The 21,607-nt window shown below is 44.3% G+C and overlaps 2 protein-coding genes across 3 annotated transcripts; one reads left to right on the top strand and one right to left on the bottom strand.

The window, feature by feature from the left end:
* Positions 1 to 40: 40 nt before the first annotated feature.
* On the top strand, positions 41 to 5,451 carry dnttip2 (deoxynucleotidyltransferase, terminal, interacting protein 2). 2 transcript variants are annotated; one of them, XM_027001359.2, is made up of 8 exons: positions 41 to 147; positions 1,122 to 3,235; positions 3,326 to 3,464; positions 4,126 to 4,221; positions 4,357 to 4,521; positions 4,717 to 4,826; positions 5,015 to 5,115; positions 5,359 to 5,451. In XM_027001359.2, the coding sequence occupies exons 1-7, from the start codon at positions 79 to 81 to the stop codon at positions 5,112 to 5,114; spliced, it is 2,793 nt and encodes a 930-aa protein (XP_026857160.2). In that variant the 5' UTR covers positions 41 to 78; the 3' UTR covers position 5,115; positions 5,359 to 5,451. The 2 variants fall into 2 exon arrangements, with proteins under 2 accessions (XP_026857160.2, XP_026857159.2); XM_027001358.2 differs by having other exon boundaries at positions 5,341 to 5,451.
* On the bottom strand, positions 5,112 to 20,511 carry spata6 (spermatogenesis associated 6). The gene is made up of 13 exons (XM_027001361.2): positions 20,234 to 20,511; positions 17,970 to 18,107; positions 17,628 to 17,676; positions 17,485 to 17,526; positions 16,752 to 16,876; positions 16,469 to 16,549; positions 13,898 to 14,149; positions 12,832 to 12,949; positions 12,445 to 12,485; positions 12,203 to 12,369; positions 8,160 to 8,256; positions 6,890 to 6,981; positions 5,112 to 5,850 (listed from the first exon to the last, which is right to left on the bottom strand). The coding sequence occupies exons 1-13, from the start codon at positions 20,321 to 20,323 to the stop codon at positions 5,667 to 5,669; spliced, it is 1,476 nt and encodes a 491-aa protein (XP_026857162.2). The 5' UTR covers positions 20,324 to 20,511; the 3' UTR covers positions 5,112 to 5,666.
* Between the last annotated feature and the right edge of the window lie 1,096 nt (positions 20,512 to 21,607).

Below are 21,607 nucleotides of genomic sequence, written 5' to 3'. Positions count from 1 at the left end.
TGTGTTTGATTGGTCGAGTCTTGGTGGCCGGGGAGCACGTGTTAAAAACGCTGATCTACGCACGTGTTCCGCGGTAAGATGGTGGCCACCAGGAGCGGGGTGTGCTCGGGCTCTGCGGCGCAAAGGAGTGACAACGTGCTGGTGACGGTATGGCGTAGCCAATTTGTGTCATTTGCAGCATTTTCACCAACTCGTTCCATGGTAGTAGATGTACAGCCCAGAAAAACAACCTGGAATGCAGTGAAGTAGACGGCTAGCTAGTAAATTGTGTTAGCTGCTCAGCTAACGGAGCCAGGTTAGCTGGCTGGTTCATTACTGCGATGAACTGGTTATAGTGACTAGAGGGAAACATCTAAGTCAGGCCCCTGTCCCAGTGGTCCTTAATGTATTTTAAAGCCATTATCTAGGAATATGGGTAACCACAAGCCTTGAATTCTTGTACTTTATTGATACTTTGTGATTGCTCTGCTGGTGTAAAAAGTGCGTTTGTATTTCTCAACATCAACTTACCCAGTGACTGCAGATGATCATTAGCCTTCTGGCACATTTTTAAAATCCTGACATAATGGTTATTGTGTGTTCTTGTTAAATAAATAAATAAATTTAAAGTAAAAGCTTTGCAGTTACCAAGCATGGGTTTGCGCAGTAGAACACTAACGTTAGCTCTCTCGGATGGCTAACCTAGTTTACATATCTGTGATGCGGTGTGATATGATGGTCCTGACTTACAGGCTTACAAGCTAAGCGTTGAAAAGCGTCCATGCCTGTAAGTCTGTGTGTAGATGACTGGTGACCTATGCAGACCCTGTTAATAAATCAACAGTTTTATCTTGGGAATGTACTGAATGTAGGCAGCTAGTTATCTGTGACACAGAAAGCAACCCTATGGGTAGACTAGTCCTCCTCAGTACTTTTTCTTTGCTTGCTGCTATGTCAGTTTGTTACCGGCACGATAGGCTCATCAGATGACCGTGTCAGGTTCATGAACCATTTGTACATCTCAAGTTGTCAGCTTTGTTGATTTTCATTTGACAAGCATCTTCATCTTTCAGTGGCATTTGGCTTTTTTTTTGTTTTTGTTTGATTGTTTATTTGATTATTCTTTTTCTTTATTTTAACAGGAGGCAACTCCAACCACCAGGGTAACAAGACGAAGAACACTAATAACAAGGGATGCGTCTCAGCAAAAGAATTCAGAAGAGCAGAGCAAAGCCCTGTCTGAACCAGCAAGCCTACCCAGACGAGAGTCCAAACGCTCCAAATGTGGTCTGACGGACTCCACACATGAAGCAGATGTGTCTGATTCTGAGTCTTGCTGTTCTGTGGGATCAGGCATCCTGGCTATCGTTGGCACCAAACTGACTCCTAGGACCAGTAGGAGAGCGGCGGCCCATGAGAGAACTGTGGCCTCGGCGAAACAGGAGGAATCTGAAAAGGATTCCTGTTCTTCAGCTCTTGTTGGCAAGACGAGCCGGGCCAAGAGAAGCCAGAAGAAACTTACAGAGTCTACCACCTCCCAGGACAACTGTCCGTCCGAGGCAGAGTCATGCAGCTCTGTGGCATCTCTATCCAAAGTTATGGAAACTCAGATGATCACCAGGAGCCGCAGGAAGACCGCCGTTCCCCCAAAAGAAGCAAACCCTTTGGAGGCTGACTTGTCCTCTGCTGTGTCTGGTCCCGAGGGATCCACTGTGCGCAGATCCACACGCAACAGAAGAGTGAGGCCCACGGAGCCCATTCCCATCCACTTGGATCAGGGTGAAACTACTAAAGCTTCTGTTTCTTCTGGGTCCAGCGGGACCTTAAGAAGCAGAGACGAGGCGAGACCTGCGGATGAGAACCAGCCATATGACTCTGAGGGCTGCACGTCTGGCCCTAGCATGAGCCCCTGGAGACTCACTCGCAGTAAAGCTTACGTTTGTGATTCTGATTTGGAATCAGTAGTAACTGGCTACAGTTCCGTTGATAGCCCGTGCTCTCTTAGGAGGAAGGGCACCCCCTACAGTAGCCGAAATGGCTCAGCTAGCAGCAGAACAAGAAGCAAAATGAGAGTCCCGGATGATGTGCTTGATGCGCCTCCCGTGGCCTCTGAGCATGTAGACATGGAGAGTAAGAAGAGTGAGGGAGACGAGACTGACACCCCTGTGGATGTGCCCTTCCACCCTGCAAGTCTAGCTGTGTCTGACGGGGAGGATGTCGAGGACACTGAGGATGAAGAAGCCAATAAAGCTGTTAGTGCTAATCAGGAACACTTGATTTCTGAGGACACTAAAGGGCATAATGCTGAAAGGTTTGACAGAGGGGATACTGTTGGTAGCAGTGCAGGGGCAGAGGTGGGTGCATCTGAGAGCAGGCAAGAGACCGAGTGTGTGGAGGAGAACCACAGCACCGAAAGACAAGAAAAGAATGAGAATGATGGAGTCACAGAGGATTGTGAGAAGTTTGCAGGAACCCAGCCTCAATTGCAAAGTTCTCAGTCAGCTGAAATTCTGAAGGTGTTAAATGAACCAGTAGAGAAAATGGAGATGGCAGAGGACAAAATGGAGTTGTTGGCGCAGGATATTGCTAGTAGAGTAGACCAAGACCTTTCAGAACTAGCTGAGAACAGTGAGAGGAATAGTGAAGAGGTTGCAGAGGTCCTAGGTGAACTTGTGGCTCAGAAGACCCATGCTGATCATACAGTAATACACAGTGACACATCAGGTCAAAAGCTTGAAAATGAAGAACAAGAAACGGAGGTAGAACAGCACATGGGCATGGACAGCTCAGCAGATGCCGTCAGTCACAAGTCTGAAGACCGGACTAACGATGAAGATCCGGGCCCAGCACAGACTGCGGCAGAAGAACCCTCTTGTAGCTCAGATACTCAAAATCTCAAGACAGCACCCGTGAAGGGAAGGCCCAGTTTGTTAGACAGCAGCGAGGATGAGAGTGATGAGGAGGATGCTGGACACTATGACAGTGAGGCTGAAGAGGTGTGCTTTGACAAGAATCAGCCAGGCACATCGGGGGAAGCAGACCCACCACACAATAACGGGCTGTTTGTTATCGACACACACCCTGGGTTTCAACCTTGTGAGAAGTACTACCTTGAGGGCACACCCCACAAAGAGGATGACCATACTGATCTTAAAGCTCATGATGAAGAGGAGTTTGTTGATGACGAGGGAGATGATGATGATGATGAGGATGACGAAGACTCACAAGCACTCTTCACTACCAGAAAGCCAGCAGTGTAAGAATGTTTCCCCTTAGTAGTTCCCCAAAGAAATGCCTGTTTTACTTGACTGATAACCCGTTTCATCTCTCCCCTGCTTTCTTACAGTACAGAGTTGTCCAGTTCCATTGATCCAGGTCTGAAAGTGAAGCAGCTTGGTGGATTATACATCAGTTTTGATGGTAGCAAATCAAAGTCTGTCTCTAATAACTTAAAAAAGCTGAAGGACCAGAAGAATCAGGAACAGGTAATCAACTTTTGATTCTAATAGGATTGAAGGCATTAATGTGAACACTGATAATGTTTGAAGGCTGCATGATTACGGAGGTCTACGTGCACCCTAAAACACTGATTCAGGCTTAGTCCCATCTGTGCCACTGGCTGTTCAATGGCACATGGTTATCATTGGTAAACATCAAGGTCCCTCTTGTGCCATGATCAGGAAAATCATGCTAGGGCAGTGGTAGCTGAGTTGATGAGGTGCATGACTAGTTCCAAGTTGCCACTGTTGGGGCCCTGAGCAAGGCCCTTAATGCTCAATTGCTCAATTGTACTCAGCTATAGTTGTAAGTCTCTCTGGATTAAGTGTCAGCTAAATGCCATAAATGTAAATGGTAGGAAAGGAGCGGTTGAAAGTTTGTTTTGGAAGACACAGGCTGATGTTGGTCCTACCACTAGTAGTTCTGCTGTGTGATGAGTACCCACTGCTATTGCATACTTTTATTACCAAGCTGGGAGAAAACTAGAGGTTAAAAAAAAAAAGCCCACTTTATTAAAATCAAAACTTAATACTTTCTTTACTTACTGCAGCAACTGAAAAACCACTCTGAGACTGAAAAGTCGATTGATTTGTGGAATGTACCTGACTTGCACTGGATAAATCTCAATGTTCCTTTTGCATTTTGCAGTTGTTGAAGAAGAGTGTCATTGTTGCTGACTTTGAAAAGAAGGATACTGTACCACCATACAAGGAATCGAAACGCGCAGCTAAACTGAAGCGCAAGGTGAGCTGTGTTTTGTTCCTCTGTTACGAATGTCTCCTGACAACTGGCATTTGTGCACCTGAGCTCCTGAGATGGTATTATGCAAAATCACTGGATATGCCCAGTGCAAAAATTAAAATAAACTTCCATGCTTAGGAGGAGAAGGCTAAGACCACAGGGGAGGGCTGGTTCAATATGCAAGCCCCCGAATTAACAGAGGAACTGAGGAATGACCTCAAGGCACTACAGATGCGCTCAGCGATGGACCCCAAGCGCTTTTACAAGAAGAACGACAGAGAGGGACTCCCCAAATACTTCCAGGTCACAGCTCACCCAGAACTTCTCTTGCCTGTTTACTGCATACATTATTTTTTCTGCAAAATCCGACAAATGCTGTATATCAGTAGTAAATTAATTTTTTTGCAACCAAATTTCTGCCTTTTGTACAAGTGTCTCAACTATATACACAATCTTGACTTGCTCCAGTTATCTAAAATGACCTTTTCCCTTCTGTAGGTTGGCACGGTGGTTGATAGCCCAGCAGACTTCTATCATTCCAGAATCCCGAAGAAGCAGCGGAAGAGAACCATCATGGAAGAATTGCTGGCTGATGCAGAGTTCAGAAGGTATTGTTTAGGTTGTGCTTTTGACCCCTTCCACCAGTTTGTTTTGGATTTGTGGTCGTATGGTCTTGGTGGTGCTGTACTGCTGAAGCTGATTTTAGATAAGCTCTGCATGTGGAGTCACCGTTTAGTAACTTAACTTTACTGGAGATTAGAGCTGTACATCACAATATCCTGTTTCACCTCTTCAGCTATAACAAGAAGAAATACCAGGAGATCATGGTAGAGAAAGCAGCAGAGGCCGCTGGAAGGATGAACAGGAAGAAGCATAAAGTTAATAAAAAGAAATGATGTAAGATCAGTTTTACTATTGAGGGTAACCATGTTAACCTACTGCACAGTGCAGTTTGAATTACTTTGAACAAAATTATGTATCTTTTCTGACAGATTTTTAATACAAGAAGTAACAATTTGGGGTATTGGTATTTTACAAAAAACTGTAATGCATAGCTTTTAAAAAAATAAATTGGGCTGTAAAATGGCAAGAATATCATTTGTGTTGTTTCTCTGAATGAAGAAGATTTTGTTCCACCAGTGTGGGAGGAAGCCAGAGAATGACAGAAGAGCTCTCATTTTGTAAGACCAGATCTCACTGCCTGCATCAACAATAAATCATACAATCCTCTCATGGGTCTCTGCATTTTATCTTTTGTTCAAAAAACTGACTGACTTATCACACTGAAGGAAGCTTTCCTTGAAGTGGCAGGTAATTTTCATGATTCTCATCAGTACATGGAACAAGGTCCTACCCACACACACAGCCCTTGCCTGGCTTTAGGTTTTAATTGGAGAGGGCTTAGAAATGCACTGGCACAACGGCATGGTCTAGCCATCGCAGATTAGTCACTGGGTCCAGATGCTTTGTGAGTCACTATGACTTGATGATGCTTTTCTATAGAGGTTCTTGTAGATTTTGCCAAGGCTGTCCTCAAACACTGCACGGTGGGGCTTTCCACTGTACTTGGCAGCTTTGTTGGTCCAGAATGTTCCGTTATCTAAATGAACACATGGCTCTCCTAGAACAACTCTGCAACATAAACACCAAATCAAATACAGTCTTTTCGAAGTGAGTAACATTAACAAAATAGATTTTCCTCCATTCATCTAACACCAAACACATTTATCAAATAAAAGAACTGGATAAGCATTCATCCTTTGAGTCTTTAAAGATGTATAAGTTTGGAGTTAAGCATTTGGTCACTTCTTTTTACAAATAAACAAAGGTTTGGTCAGGTTCTTGCCCTGGGCTACAGTTCTGCTCTCATCCCGAAGGTAGAGGTGATGTGTTCTCTTAGCGTTAGTGCTCCAGGACCGCTCTAGCTAGTCTTTCCCACCCTGCCTAGCTGCAGTTTGGAAAATTGCTTATCAGGTCAGTGCGACACTAAAAAATAAATGTCACTTGCACTGCTCTTCCTGGCTGTGTTAAGAGGAGGAGTAGCTCCTGCTCATGGGAAAACTTGAGTAAAAAGAGACCCAGCACTACGATGCCATCACAGGCTGGATTTATCCCAAACTAACTTAATATTTTACTCAGTAGAGGTTTTGAAATAGACCAAATAGTGATTATGCACATTCAAGTATTTTAGATTGGTGTTAAGTATGGACGTGAGTGGTTGCTCTCTTAGGTTAAAGGCAGCCACCTACTCGATGTGATTCAGCTCCTTCTTATGGACTGTTCCAAGCACGGTGGGGCTGGCTACAAGAACTTCAAGCTCTACAATTTGTGAATGTCTAACTTTGTAAAGCTGAAAGCACATAATAGTACCATTTATCTTTTATGAATGATTCTTATGGTTGAAGCTCATGATAAGGAACTGAGTTAGCATAAAACTATAAGGTGAACAACTTGGCAACAAACATACCAAAGCACAATTTGGAATGCCTAGAACCTTATGTAAACAGTTTTAGCTATTCCTATAGAGTCTATAAATCTCTCTCTATAAAAACTCAATCTCTATAAAATGTGATGAGAACCAATAAGCCTGTGTGGTCATTGTGTGCCATGGCGATTTGTGCTGTGTAATTTTGAGTGTAAACTGGACTGATGGTTGTACGGCTGTGTTTACCTGGCAAGCTGTGTCTGGCTGCCACACACGGAGTCGTAGCAGGAGGGAGCAGGTGGGTTCTGACTGGCTCCTCCTCTCTCACGTGGCTCCTCCTGCAGACAAACAGAGACACCACCAGTCCTCCCCCTTTTTATTCATGGAATGAGGGACACAGCTTAAGTAGGTGGTTCACCTTCCACGATGCCATTTGTGGCAAAGAGAGATTTTTATCAGCTTGATTAATATTCTTATAATAAATTCTCATTTCATTTTTTTGGATTTTAGTGTACTATACAGTTCCCTGCTTAGCCTTGCAGGCAGCTGTGTTTCCATCTCTCTCATATGAAAAGTTGAGTTTATAAAGACAGCTTCACACAATGTTTCAGGGAGTTTGGAGGGGGGTTTAGAGTAATTAGCATGATTTTGCTTCAGCTTCGCAACGGCATCCCAGCGACTAGAATGGGGGACGTGATGCGTTTCAAAGCTGAACTGTTTGAACAGTGCTGTAGCTCCCCATAAGACAAGAAACTCAACGGGTTATAAAGGATGAAGGGGACACATGGACAAGCACAGAAGGTGATTACTCCATTAGTGTGCTAGGAATTCATTACATAGACAGATAGATAGATGGATTGGTAGGTTCTAGATAGATAGATAGGTTATAGATCGATCGATCGAATCTATCCTTCCAATTCACTTAATCAGTTTGGACAGAACATTGTCACAAAGCAGCTGGACCAAAATCCAGGTCCATTCCACTAAGGAGTCTGGAAAAACTCCTCAGAATGGCACGAGGATGAGGCCCCGAGTTGAGCTGGACTAAGGAGGGGAACCCGTCCTCCTCTGGAACCCGTCCTCTCACTAGCGGATTTCAGTCGAAATTGTTAAATGCCACTTGAAGCAGACAGTGGATAGAGAGAAACTTCACAGAAAATGTAAGATACTAAAAAGCAGGAGGAAGAGGGCCAAGTGATGACAGTTCAGGAACAGGAAGTAGCAAGCTATGGAGAACCCAGGTTTGGCACGTCACTGAAACGCACATGCAAATTGTTCCGAGGCAATGGTGCATTTAACCGAGTCTAAATTCATTCTTTTTTAGTCTGTACCTTGACTGGAGTATAAATTTCCTACCAAACAGGCTCATGTAAAATGCATCACATGAAACTTCAGAGCAGTCAAACACAGGGTTTATTGGGAGCTTGCTGCGCTGACGCGCAGGGCCCAAACATAAAAGTACTACAGGTTCATGTAGCATTCAGGTTCAGCTGGGACAGAACCAGGGGCTACTTACAAATGAGAGTTTGCAGCGAGTGGAGTGAGTGCGCAAAATCCTCTGAACTCGGCTATGGATCCGCTCCCACTGGGAGGGGCTTGAGGGGTCCTGGAACCTGCACAGAGATAAAGTCACCTGCTGGATTTCTAGTCCTTGAGTGTGTGTATGTACGTATGTATGTGTGTATGTATGTATGTATGTATGTGTGGAGTTTGGGTTTCTTCTGACACAGCAGCTATGGCTAATAGGTTTAGTCATTTCCAATCACAAATTAGTAAAATGAACTGTTAAGAGCTACTGAACATATTCTACTAATGTTCAATGTGTAGGAGATTAAAAAACAAAGCAAAAATCACTACCATCATGTAATACCAACTGTGAACACTAGTCTGTGCTGTGGGACAAAAGTAGGGACATTGGATATCACAACAAACATTTGAAACATGTTCCACTGAGCCCGTGAAGATAAATCACGCGCATGCACAAACACATTTAAGCACGTCTCATTAATGCTGAAATCGTGCGCATATTGTGCGCCTAATGCTGCACACAAAATGTGATTTAAAAAGCCCATGGACAAATGTATGAGGGGAAAATCTAGTATGCTGCTTCAGAGGTTTCTTTCAACACATGGACCTAGGAGGACACTTACAGGGCAGAGCCCAGCCTGACAGTTTGGCTTTTTATTAAGAAGCAATGAAAGAAAAAAAAAAAAAAAAACCAAAATAAAAAAACCCCTCCACACTATTAAATTTAGATGAGAGGTTGTACCTCTCAGAGGTTTTTAACTGTAATGGACCTAATGCGTGCTGTGCTTCAGACAGTTGGCTGGGACCGCTGATTAGCACACGACAAGCCAACAAGTGCAGTGGGGACGGACTGAACTTCACAAGGCATCATTTCACTTCCCATCAAAGGCTTCCAAAAGACGTGCCTGCTCTCTCATTGGCTGAATCTACCGAGCCAGCCGTAATCTGCAGCCCTCTGACTCCGGTCATGCTTTCAATCCAGACAAAAGTATCACACATTTCCTGCTATTTACTCTCCAATTTACTCCTGGCTTTAAAATTGTCTATTGATTTTAAATGTTTGCTCCTGTCCCTGCAGGAGGGGATATATGTGTGTGTGTGTGTGTGTGTGTGTGTGTGTGTGTGTGTGTGTGTGAGAGAGAGAGAGAAAGAGAGAGAGAGAGAGGCAAACAAACAAACATTTGCTGGTTTAGCAGGCTGTTGTTCAGATCAATGACAAGGGTCTCTCAGAATTTATTAAACTGTGCGCAGGGTCAGACGCATTAGATCTTGCAGAAAGACAATCAATAGCCTTTCCCCTTGTTTTCTCAGGGATTTTCGTCTTTTTCTTTTAAGTAATGAACAAACATGACCGGACATCAGATTTCATCATTTGAAGCTGTAGGAGTAGGTTCATCGTGTGTGTCGTCAAAAATCAAACTATAGATTGTTTTATTTTCTTTGCTCTTATGAGCTCCACATTTAGTCAATATCACATAATTGGAAATTCATAGGGGACACACCATAAGGTAGACCTTTCTGTTTATTTACTATCCATATGTAAGCTGAAGAAAGAAAAACACAAAAATATAGATTTTAGAAGAGGGTGGGAAAATGCTTCATGAGGCATGAAAAATGACAGCTTTGGATCACCACAGACAGTTCAGAAGGGCCCCTGAAAACCTGCTCAATTGGCAACATTACTTTAACAAACCTGATGATTAAAATATGTGAAATGTGGACAAGCATCATTTGGTGGTGATGGGTACGAAAAACAACAGCAAAGTTTTTGGATACAGTTTGTGTGGAGCCTGCTCTGTAGTCTCAGTGTGGGAATGTGGCTGCTGTAGCTGGAGACAGCGTGGAGCCTGCTCTGTAGTCTCAGTGTGGGAATGTGGCTGCTGTAGCTGCTGTAGCTGGAGACAGCGTGGAGCCTGCTCTGTAGTCTCAGTGTGGGAATGTGGCTGCTGTAGCTGCTGTAGCTGGAGACAGCGTGGAGCCTGCTCTGTAGTCTCAGTGTGGGAATGTGGCTGCTGTAGCTGGAGACAGCGTGGAGCCTGCTCTGTAGTCTCAGTGTGGGAATGTGGCTGCTGTAGCTGGAGACAGCGTGGAGCCTGCTCTGTAGTCTCAGTGTGGGAATGTGGCTGCTGTAGCTGGAGACAGCGTGGAGCCTGCTCTGTAGTCTCAGTGTGGGAATGTGGCTGCTGTAGCTGGAGACAGCGTGGAGCCTGCTCTGTAGTCTCAGTGTGGGAATGTGGCTGCTGTAGCTGGAGACAGCGTGGAGCCTGCTCTGTAGTCTCAGTGTGGGAATGTGGCTGCTGTAGCTGGAGACAGCGTGGAGCCTGCTCTGTAGTCTCAGTGTGGGAATGTGGCTGCTGTAGCTGGAGACAGCGTGGAGCCTGCTCTGTAGTCTCAGTGTGGGAATGTGGCTGCTGTAGCTGGAGACAGCGTGGAGCCTGCTCTGTAGTCTCAGTGTGGGAATGTGGCTGCTGTAGCTGGAGACAGCGTGGAGCCTGCTCTGTAGTCTCAGTGTGGGAATGTGGCTGCTGTAGCTGGAGACAGCGTGGAGCCTGCTCTGTAGTCTCAGTGTGGGAATGTGGCTGCTGTAGCTGGAGACAGCGTGGAGCCTGCTCTGTAGTCTCAGTGTGGGAATGTGGCTGCTGTAGCTGGAGACAGCGTGGAGCCTGCTCTGTAGTCTCAGTGTGGGAATGTGGCTGCTGTAGCTGGAGACAGCTAGGAGCCTGCTCTGTAGTCTCAGTGTGGGAATGTGGCTGCTGTAGCTGCTGTAGCTGGAGACAGCATGGAGCCTGCTCTGTAGTCTCAGTGTGGGAATGTGCAATGTGCAATCTCAGGGTCTTCACATCATATCTTCAGAGTGGAATCTCCATTCATGCACCAGCCAGCAGAAGATCATGCTTTTATGAAGCACATCTAAACTGCTGCATGTTAATGCTTACGTGATCACATCTCAACACTACAGTAGGTTCCACATACCCACTTCCAAAGAGGAAACCAGCTACAAACTGTCACCATGGTTTTGTGTCATGGTTTTTCCAATTCTGAACAGAGATTGAAAATATCACCCACCCTCAAAATGTTTGAAATTGGACCCCTGATATGTTGTGCAGATTTTAACTATATTTGAATAGATCTGGCCTTTTTCATCGTTATGGAGATATTGACACATGACTTTTTACGATGCGCCCACCCTAAAAAAAGAAACTAAAAATTTTAAAATGAATGAATGAAAGCAGGTCAGTATGATCAGGGGATTTGAGGTTATATCTTGATACAGACTGAATAAAGATAACTAATAAAGATTGTGGATAGACAGAAAGACATACAGACACAGAAAGACAGAGTGTGATTACATAAGATGTTAACAAGGGCTATGCAATATGACCAAAATCTCATAACCTGCTACAGCTCATTACACGTCCAGGTAATGACACACAATGTAGCTCACAATGATCACAATGTAGCACATTTTCTGTGAATTCAAGAAGTAGTTTTATTTATTTATATATTATTTTTATTTTTATTTTTTAAGAAGATTCCATGTGAGTAACTGCAATGTACTGTTGTAAAAATAGACAATAAGACATTTTTCTACCATCACACAATATACTGTCATGTAGCGCAGCCCTAGTGTATTAATATTGAAATACTAATAACAGCCATAACTACCCTTAACCTAATGAAACCTATATTTTTTATCCACTATATAGAACCATCTTATTCTATGTGTGCATAATATTAGAGTTCTCTGAAACCAACAAAACAATCACTATTGATCATACTTAACAAAACAAATAGATGATGCCAGAAAGCATAATCAATCTGGCAAGTTAGCAAATAACCAACTTTTTAGTGCAGTGAACAAAGCTGTCCACCATAGCAAGCGGATCACTTTAAGTGGTAAATGCAGCAGCTCTGGGTCACTGGGAGAACAGTGTGGTGCTTCCGAGGGAAAAACAGACATTCCATTATCGTGTGTTAGCTGTGAGCGGAGCGCAGACGGGCGCGCAGCTGGGAAGCTGATGTTAATCTTACCTCTGTCTGAGCGAGGAGCGGCTCAGCAGGGGGCTCTGGTCTCCGTGGCCGCCGGGCACTGGGGTGGAGTAGGCAGCAGGGGTCTTACACCGAGGGGGACTTCTGGGTAATCGTGCACACGCTCTTTCAGGGGATATATGGCATCCACCCCGAGAATGACCTCCTTCCTGCAGGTGGAGAGGAGCTATTTTTGCCTACATGAAGTTATGATGTGGTTTAATTTGCAATTATATGTAATTTACCTGAAAAGGTTTTGACCTGAAGCTCCCACAAAGTGCAGGGTCTAGGGATTTAAAATAAGAACTTCGATAAAGTCCTTGAAGAATGAGCGGCAAAGAAAACAAAGTGAAGTAAGACACATTGCCCTTTCTGTGCAGTTCTCCTAAAGCCCCCAGCATATATCCAAGACACGCAAGATAAACAGCGTCACCGATACAATGACCCACTCTTACATAGCGCCTTCACGTGGAGAAACTGCATCGTGCTCAGTGAGTGTGCATAGTGAGGTCCACGAAATGTGTTTTTAAAGCATCTTATTTTCAGATGTGAAACAAAACAAACACACACACACACACACACAAAAAACAAAAAACGCAAGGCAAAAGAGCACACAGTCTATATGTCTGAACCTGTAAAGTCTGCAGCAGGACTCCCGGATGTCTGGTGGACGGCGCTTCTCTTGGGTGAAGCCAGAAGAGCAGGAGATGTAGGGGCTTCAATCAGCAAAGAGTTTGGACTACAAGGAACCTGCAAACACAGGAAGCAATCAGATGTTAAGTCCCTGTTTAAAAAGACAAATACCGTGTAGACTGTTTTAGCAGGTGAAGGAGATGCCAAGCAGTACTTCATTGACACAGGGGCATTATTTATTCACTTGAGTTTGCTTTTCATTCTGGAGTTAATCGCTTCATGTGCAAGGTTAGAGGAGAGAAACTTTCAGAGGCAGAGTGAATTCTTTTCGCCCAGTCAACTCAGTTCAGGTGCCTCTGTGTCTGGCCTTCCTCTACACATCTAGACAATTAAAGCACTGCTACTGCAATTTAACAACCACAACATGATGGCATCTAATGAAGCAGTCCTTTCGCTTTCATACAAGCAGCTATTCTGACTTTGCTTGGACACCTGTAATATATTTGAGCTAATTTGACAAGCTAGAGAGCGAGTATTTGTTGATCATGGTCTCTTATTTACTTAGGATAATGGTGACCCAAGGACTTCCTGTGAGAAGGCTCCTCCCAAAGATCCAGGAACAGAAAATGCCATGCTGGTATCACAAGGTTTGCATGACAGCTTTGATATTTACACCCCAGGACTTTGCGTTTTAGTGAAAACACTGAGATGCAATCAGGAGGACGGGCAATCTTCCTACACCTCGCTGACAGAATGTGTTGGAGACATGACTAACGCAAAAACTCACTCACCAACATCTCAGCTTTTTACACCTTCAGAGTGATAATGCAAAACCCAAAATAATAACATGACACTCTAAGAACCGAGAGCATCAAATGATCCAAGTAACAAAGAAAAACAAGCAGACACCACCACAACAAAAACAATGGTTACAGAATAGGCTTGGAATTCGGGGTTGGCCCGCTGACGTTTGCTGGTGCTTTAGCTGGTGTGCTCTTGCTTTGGCATCTATAGCGCCCCCCACCCCCTGGTCCCTCCCTGGAAAACAGAAGAGCACAGCACTACCACAAACGGAGGCTGGGGGGTGGTCTCCTTCCTGAAGGTATAGGGGCCGAGCTGCAGCTGGCTGAGGCGCTGCCTGGTGATCTCCGAGAGCTGGCACATCCTGCGGTGGGTGTAGGGCGATGGGCAGCGGCTCAGCGAGGCTGCCGTGGGCCTCTGATAACCGCACGGCGCTGCTAAGCTCGGTCTGGGCCTCTCTTCGGCCCTGGGGCTTGCCCTCGCGCGGCAGGGTTTACCGGGAGAAGGGCAGCACAGCTAGAAACGGAGATAAGAAACACACATCACTGAACTGTCTCTTTGCCTTTGAATTTGCAGATGTAAGTGCGATGAGTACCCATTTCAATGCAAATAAACACTCTGACTTTTGATGTATGTACTATTTGTGTGTTCAAACATATGCTCGCAAATGCACAGATGCAGTCATAGCCATCAAACCCACTACGTGCATCAGCGGCACAAAAGATGGATGGGTAACACCTGTGTATCTCAAAAGACTAGTCATTACTTTGATTTTTCAACCTTTAATTCACAGCAAAGTGCCTTAACCAGGTCAACCCAAACATAGGCAGCCTAATGTAAACCTTCTCTCTGGGTTCCAATCTCACCTTTGCAGGCAAATTACTCCAATAACTCTAATCTGGTCTAACATAATTCTGAGCGCCAATAACTGGGTTCCTGCAGGCGGAGCTTAGATAAATACATTTTTAAAAATGTTAATTGCATTTGATGGTCGGTTTCAGACTAATATGATAATGGCATTACATGGATGTAAAAAAACAAAACAAAGATAATTTAAATGCTAATTGGAAAATTCAGGCATATGAAGTAATTTAAAAAAAATAAACAAATAAATTAAAAAGCAGAGAAATAAACCCTGATAGAGATTTTGCCATTTGAAGAGAAGAGATCTAATCAAATTAAACTAAGTCACTCTCTTCCCTTCATTGTATTTTCCTTCTTTGTCTTTCCTATTCTCTCCTTTTCGGCCAAGGCTCAAAGAGTTCAGTTTAAAACCCGAGCCCAGCTTGTCTGATGTGATTAGTGGCTCTGCTGGTGTTGGTAACAGAAGATAAAGTCACATGCCCTTGAAACGACAAAGCCGGCACCACAAGTAGCTCATTAAAGCAGAAACCAGCCCTGTTCAAATGTGTGCAAATCACATGGAGAAAGCCCATTTAAAAGCATGCCGTGCTGGGTCCAAACCAGTGGCGTCCACAAAGCCGGCACTCGCACATTAACAGACCCTGGAAAGGTGACAGGTCACGCCGGACTAGACGGACGTCCGAGAGACTGTAAAGGACAGTGAGAGAGAAAGGGGAACTCTGTATTCACAGTCTACACAATCATCAGTCAGAAAGGAGTCGACACAAACCTTCCCCTGAACGGCTTTATCACATGTGACGAGAAGCTGCAAGATGTAATCAGTATCCATTTATAGTAGAAAGGAATTCCTGACACCCAGTGCACGTAAGCAGCAGTCACTGGGTCATTAATATCCATTCTGGATTATGACTATGAACTTTACACTTCCTGTCTCTAGCTTTCCTGGCATTGTCTGTTGTATATTGTTAATGTTTTTTCCCCGCACTAAGAAAATTGACTTTGGAATTAAAGCAGTTTTCCGGGGGTGCTGTTATAGTCTTTGAGCTTTCTGATAAATGGATGAGCACTTTACTTTGATGCAGTCGGCCTCCTAAAAGCCCTGTTCAAGGATACACATATCCCAACCCATTACACTGCTAAAACTGATAGCATCGCTAACGTGACAGACCTGTGCGAGATGCAGAGGGTATTCTCCATTTAAGACATTAAAATGGAAATTTTATGCAGTTGTGTTCACATTGCCCTTTATGCAAAGGACACAGTCATGGAAAAGCTAAAGGAGAATCTACAAATCAAGCGCTGATAGACCATCTGTTTTTCCAAACAAAACAAATAAAAGGAGATGTCTAAGGAGCTGGGTATCAATCCCTCTGATCTAGCACTGTGTAATTAACTGCACAGGAAAAGCCCGTCTTTAAAAGTGCTGTTAAACCACTGAGATGTCAGGAGCCAAAGAGATGAGAGATATATAGGGGAGACAATTAGGCTGACTGACAGAGCTATTCTATCTGAGGCACCATATCATTTTGTCAGTGTCTCTCAAAAGGCACTTTTCTCTCATCTTCCTTGCATTATACATTAAAATCAATGGGCTTCATAATAAACGCCATGGGCAGAATCATGATTCTGCAGTCACTTGTTTTTCAGTAATCTAAAAACAAGAATAAAAAGTTACAAAAAAACCCTATAAAACACAGGAAAGAACGCAGAAATGAATGAGAAGTGTTAACACTTGAACCGCCCATGTAGGCCTACTGTTGCACAATACCAGTACAGTGGCAAAACCAACAGCATGCACTAGCCTTTAAAATGCGGTTATACGCGGCCTGGACGCACCGCCACAAATGAAAACGAAAACAAAGCTCAGCTCGGTCCCCTTACGACGGCTAAAGCCCATGTCATTAAACGTGACACAGTCTTCACTTAATCGGCGTAATGAGAATAAAACGGAACACAGAGCACAGGACTCACTGAGATGGCTGACTGGCTACGCTTCAAATCACACTCCTCAATAACGGATGTGGTCGAAAATTCAACTCTGGGAGAGATCCCCTTGAGGGAGAGAGAGAGAGAGAAAGAAAGAAAACAAACTTTTAAAATGATGAAAATACAGAGGGCAAGGGAAGATAATGACACTCTTGGCAGATCAATTTGCCCAAACAATCTATGTCCTCAAGCAAATAGCAGGAAGATGGCACTGGCTTTTAAGATGCATCAAAGATATGATAGCACAGTGAGCGGAAGAGATACACACCGGGAAGGAGACGGATTTCTTCATCAGAATCTCTCTCTGTGAACCAGTGGTGTGGGGGGTCAGTCTCAGGCTCGGGTAGAGGAAGTCTCTGGTGTTCTCCTCAAGGGTAGCTAGAACTTCTCCCTCTGGTAGGCAGTCAAAAAAGGCACAACGTGGTTCCCTCTTTGGTGGAAGTGAACATTTCATGCTAACTCTGCCCTTTTCAGTTGTAGTGGATCAGGTTGTTGTCAACACAGCTTCACAAAGTTTTTTTTTTTTTTTTTTTCCCATACAGAAAAAGCCTCAGACAGTCAGTAGCATCTATAGCTCAGAATGCCTTCAGTGTAGGGGGAGGATATCAAAAAGCCTAATCGCATGCTGTTGGCAGCTGGGCATCATCATTGAAGTCATGCATATTCATGTGGATTCATGCATATTCATATGAAGCAGCAATCCCACTCCTGGACACAGAAACCTTATTTACAAACAACTCTCTGGGGTTCCCAGTAATTACTACTGACAATGGTAATTATAACCAACACTGATGCTGCATTTGGATGGGATTACTATCGTAATCAAATTTACTGCCATTAAAGCAAGAACAAGGAAAAACCAGTGAACTGCATCCGATGATAAGTGGCCTGGATGTTTGAGGATGAGTCAACAGCAACAGTGTGGAACAGTCAATCTAAACCTGGGATTGAGTTACAATTCAATGACTTGGAACGGCCAAGCTGGACCAGACGATCTCTACCTGGTGGGATAAGCTGAATGAGCTCGAAACAGGTTGTATCATCTGCAGGGAAACAAAAACGTGTAGGAGTGTTTATTAGTTTATCGATCGGGTGTATATGAGAAAGCAGCAGAGAAGTGAACACAGCCCCAACCAGCTCTTACTCTCCAGATGATCAGCTACATCACCGGGGTCAACTGCTTCTGCGAATTTCTGTGGGGGAGGAAGAGATTCAGAGAGAAAAGTACTTTTGTAAGTTGATTTCTAAGTTTTTTCTAAGTCACCATGGCTCTGCTAAATCCAAAAATGTAAAAAAAATGCAGAATGCAAGTACGTTTTGCCGAATTCACTATCCTACATCAGCTCGCTGTCAAGCTTAGTTAGTGTTTATATAACAACATGAATCAATACTAGGTCTAGATCTGTATGTGTGGGTGTATATCTATCTATAAAACTGATGAATGTAAGTGTTTGCTGTGTAAATTTGTACATTTGCTCCACATTACCTTCATAAACACCATCTTTTCCTGTAGCAGGAGAGGAAAGGTAGAAGGCACACACTTTGTCTTGTGGTACTGCCCCATTATTCGGACACTTATGTAAACATCCTCCTGTGATGGTAACACGACCCCTGGACAAGTGATCTAGAACCAGAACCAGTTTGTCCAGCAATATTACAAACGAGACAATGAACTGGTCTGGCGAGCACATGGAACATTACAAATGCAGAATATGCAATAGACTTAAATAGGATAAAACAAAACAGCCATTTCAAAATAAAAGCAATTAAAAGTTTAAAAAGTAATACAGAATTTATGGGAAGAAAATTCTTTGTGAACTCAAGAAACAAGCCTCTAATAATCCATGCCTATTTGAACTGCCGAGCTGAAATATTTATTGAAATGAATATATGCAGTGAGTGTTAATACTATGACATCAGCCACTGGATTTATGAAGTGGGCTAATCATGAGAGTGGAGAGGAACATGTCAAGGACTCCCAGAATGCCGTGTACTTCTCCACAGACTTTATTTAGTTTAAATTAAATGTTGTAAATAGCAGACTTGTGTGTGATGGGATACGTGTAGTCGTGTCTTTTGCTTAATTAACGTGTTAGTGTCTCCTGTTGTTGTGGTGTGCCCCGTCTTAGCGATCTGCCGCCCATTTCCCTATTCTGGTGTACCCGTTCTGCTGGTTTACTTTACTGCTCAAAGACTTACAACTGCAGCAGAGGAGTAGGCCAAGCATCTGCCAGACAGAACAATGCTCACCATCGCTAACAAGATCTCTGCCACTGCAAACTTTAGACTGAGTGCAGCATGAGTGGGAAACAGATCACTTCCTCGTGGACACCAGCTTGTCGGTGCTGCTGCTATGACCAGGCGTGTGTCCCCACGCTGCGGAACGCACTCATGATGGCTGGGGAAGCAACGACCATTCAAATGAAGTCTGTCGCTGGCAGCTGGATGGACATGTAATGGAGAAAGTGGCTTCAGGATGTTGTGGGGTATCTGAGCCTGGTGCGTGATACAGGCCTACACAGGATACAGGATACGTGCATACTTGTTTGGATGAAATGCTGGCCTTATGATCGAGGCAGTGTGAAAGCCACTGGCTCTGGAGAAGGTGAACGTGCGTCGGCCCGAAGTCCGCAGGCAGTGCACATGAGCAGCACCCTCACTGACCATCGTCGGTGACGGAGCGGACACTCAGCCCAGACACCAGGGAAAACGGTGTTCACGCTGGGCACGGGACTACCGGCTGGCTGAGTAGTTCTTCTGCTGGTTTGGAATGTCTGAGGAGCTCCACTGTGACTAGGAGTTGCAACTAAAAGTCAAAAGTGTTGACTGAGGTCTGCAACCAGATGCGTATCCAGAAGATTCGGACACCACCACTCTATACACAGATCAACGTGTTTGTGGAGTTCGCCACTCGGCTCACCATCACCTCACAGCAATGCGGGACTGGGACCATCCTCTTCCCCTGGTCCTACTGGAGTGCTGCTCTACCCCACAGGACTTCACTTCAACTCTTCTCATGTTTGGCCGCAAGCCCACTGAGCTTGTGTTTCAGCTGCCCGTTAGGGGCGGAGGACAGTGCACCTGGGAAAGGGTACACCGAAAACCTCTGCCACGGTCTTAGCGCATCAGCTTATCGGAAAGCATCAGAGCGATGCCAGCGCATCGCATACGACTCATGCGGTCAAGAACAACCGCTTTCGTCAGGGGCACACGTGTGGAGCTTCAAACCGGGCCACGGAAATAGTGCACTCGCGCCCATGTTGCAGGGCGTGGGCCCGCTGTGGTCCATCGGGACTGACCTGAGAAGCGGGCCAATCAGAGGCGAGCACGGCGAGGCCTCCCAGAATGGCTGGTGATGGTTTACTATGTACGAGTCTGTTTAAGGGCTTCGCTGTTTCAACGACAAATGCGTTTCCTCGAGCAGAAATGTCTTTTCCCGACACTTTTCCGCACGGATGCGTTGTTTGTATAAAAGCGCATTTCCTCGAGCAGAAATATCTTTTGGCGTAATGTAAAAAAAAAAAAAAAAATCTACAATCTTGTAACAAAAGAAATCTAAAACTACAAACTAAAAATTTCACTCACCAACTATCTAGCCACTAGTAAACTAATGAGGAAGTTAGCAAGTTAGCTAACGCTACCTAGCTAGCTAGCAGCAAATCTCCTCAAGAGCTACAAAACAGTTAGCTAGCTCGCTAAATGGGGCTCCGGTAAAGAAAAGCAGTAATGTTTCATTATCTGTGAACTTACAGAGTGGAGATCGAGTTCTACAGTACATCTGAAAGCTCTCAGACGTATCCTTGAATTAGCAGGAGTCTTGGGTGGCGTCCGTCCTCCCATTTTCAAACATCGTTGTCATGGCTGCAGCCGACGCTTCTTAGAAAAGTTATTCGACGCGGGAAATGAGGACATGGCCATGTGACAAACTACACGTCCTGAAATGTCCTGTCTTCTCTATCCAGGTGTCCTAAGAGACAGAGTGTTGAATAAAGTTTCATAGCCGTAATTGTTTTCTATTGCTAATTTCACCGGAACTGCTCCGATGCACTAACCGTGTAGCTGAAATCTGAGCCGTGATCACCCAGGTTTCATTATGCAGGAATATCACAGTACACTGAAGAAATATACATGTTGACTGCAGTACAACTCTGCGATGTCCAGAAGCTCTCTGGATTAAAGCTTTATGCATGTATAAAGGCCATAATCTACTTTATGCAAGTATAAAGGTGTCATAAGGACATATTCTGCAATATGGATGTTAACTATACACGAATATTTACATTTGACTGGTTTGGCAGACACTCTTAGCCAGAGCAACTGTTAAGATTCTAAGCCAAGGGCTCTTACTGGTATAGCACAGAGCACTTCCCCAGACAAGAGCTGAACCCCACTCCCCCACAGGGGCAGCAGCACCTACTACGCTACAGCAGCCATTGTGAATGGAAAGCTGAATGTCCCAAATCATACAAATATCTTTATGTTTTAGGCTTTATGTTTGTTTCGTGCAGTTTTTGAAGACAGTTGGCAGAAACCTGATAGTGAAATGAGAAGGCAAAGAAACTTGTGTTTAAGAATGGAACATACAATGTAGAAGTGGGGGGGGGGTATTAACATTTTACAGGTGAATAAGGACAATTAGGCTGTGATGTGCTTCGTTTACTGATGCAAGCAAAAGGGAGTAATGGGTTGAGACACAGGTAAAAAAAAAATGACAGCACAGTGGGGATGGTAGATATTTAGTGCAAAGCACCTTTCATGTGCATGTGTGTGTGTGTGTGTAAATCTGTAGATGGATGTGTTTTCTCATTTGCATTAGCTCTCTCCATCTTCTCGTCTACCATGTAAAATGGGAGTCATTTGTTTATGCAGGTTCTGACTGATTGCCTCACTTATTCCGAATGGCTGGCCTGAAAAATGCACGCTGCTCTTCACACCACTCCTGACAGATAGTCGGAGCCATGTCTGAAAAGGGAGAGGGTGAAAGGGATGCTCGATCAAACAACAGGCACACTGTATTTAGCAGAATTTCCTTTGCATATTGAATGTATGGAATGATTTACTGGAATTTACTAGCTAGACCATGTGCTGAGCCATATAGAGATCATTAATTTTGCTGTTAGAGAT

Source organism: Electrophorus electricus, chromosome 23 (assembly GCF_013358815.1).
Source record: "Electrophorus electricus isolate fEleEle1 chromosome 23, fEleEle1.pri, whole genome shotgun sequence".
In the NCBI taxonomy this organism is placed as follows: domain Eukaryota; kingdom Metazoa; phylum Chordata; class Actinopteri; order Gymnotiformes; family Gymnotidae; genus Electrophorus; species Electrophorus electricus.
The sequence above is the reverse complement of the archived record's forward strand: the minus strand, read 5'-3'. Positions and strand labels throughout refer to the sequence as shown.

Coding starts and splice junctions, on each gene's coding strand:
- dnttip2 (XM_027001359.2), top strand. CDS start 79: ATGGTGGCCACCAGGAGCGGGGTGTGCTCGGGCTCTGCGGCGCAAAGG. Junction 3,236..3,325: donor ACTACCAGAAAGCCAGCAGT/GTAAGAATGTTT, acceptor GCTTTCTTACAG/TACAGAGTTGTCCAGTTCCA. Junction 4,827..5,014: donor GCTGATGCAGAGTTCAGAAG/GTATTGTTTAGG, acceptor TCACCTCTTCAG/CTATAACAAGAAGAAATACC.
- spata6 (XM_027001361.2), bottom strand. CDS start 20,323: ATGGGAGGACGGACGCCACCCAAGACTCCTGCTAATTCAAGGATACGT. Junction 16,877..17,484: donor CATTCAGCTTATCCCACCAG/GTAGAGATCGTC, acceptor ACTGCCTACCAG/AGGGAGAAGTTCTAGCTACC. Junction 5,851..6,889: donor AGCCAGACACAGCTTGCCAG/GTAAACACAGCC, acceptor TTTATGTTGCAG/AGTTGTTCTAGGAGAGCCAT.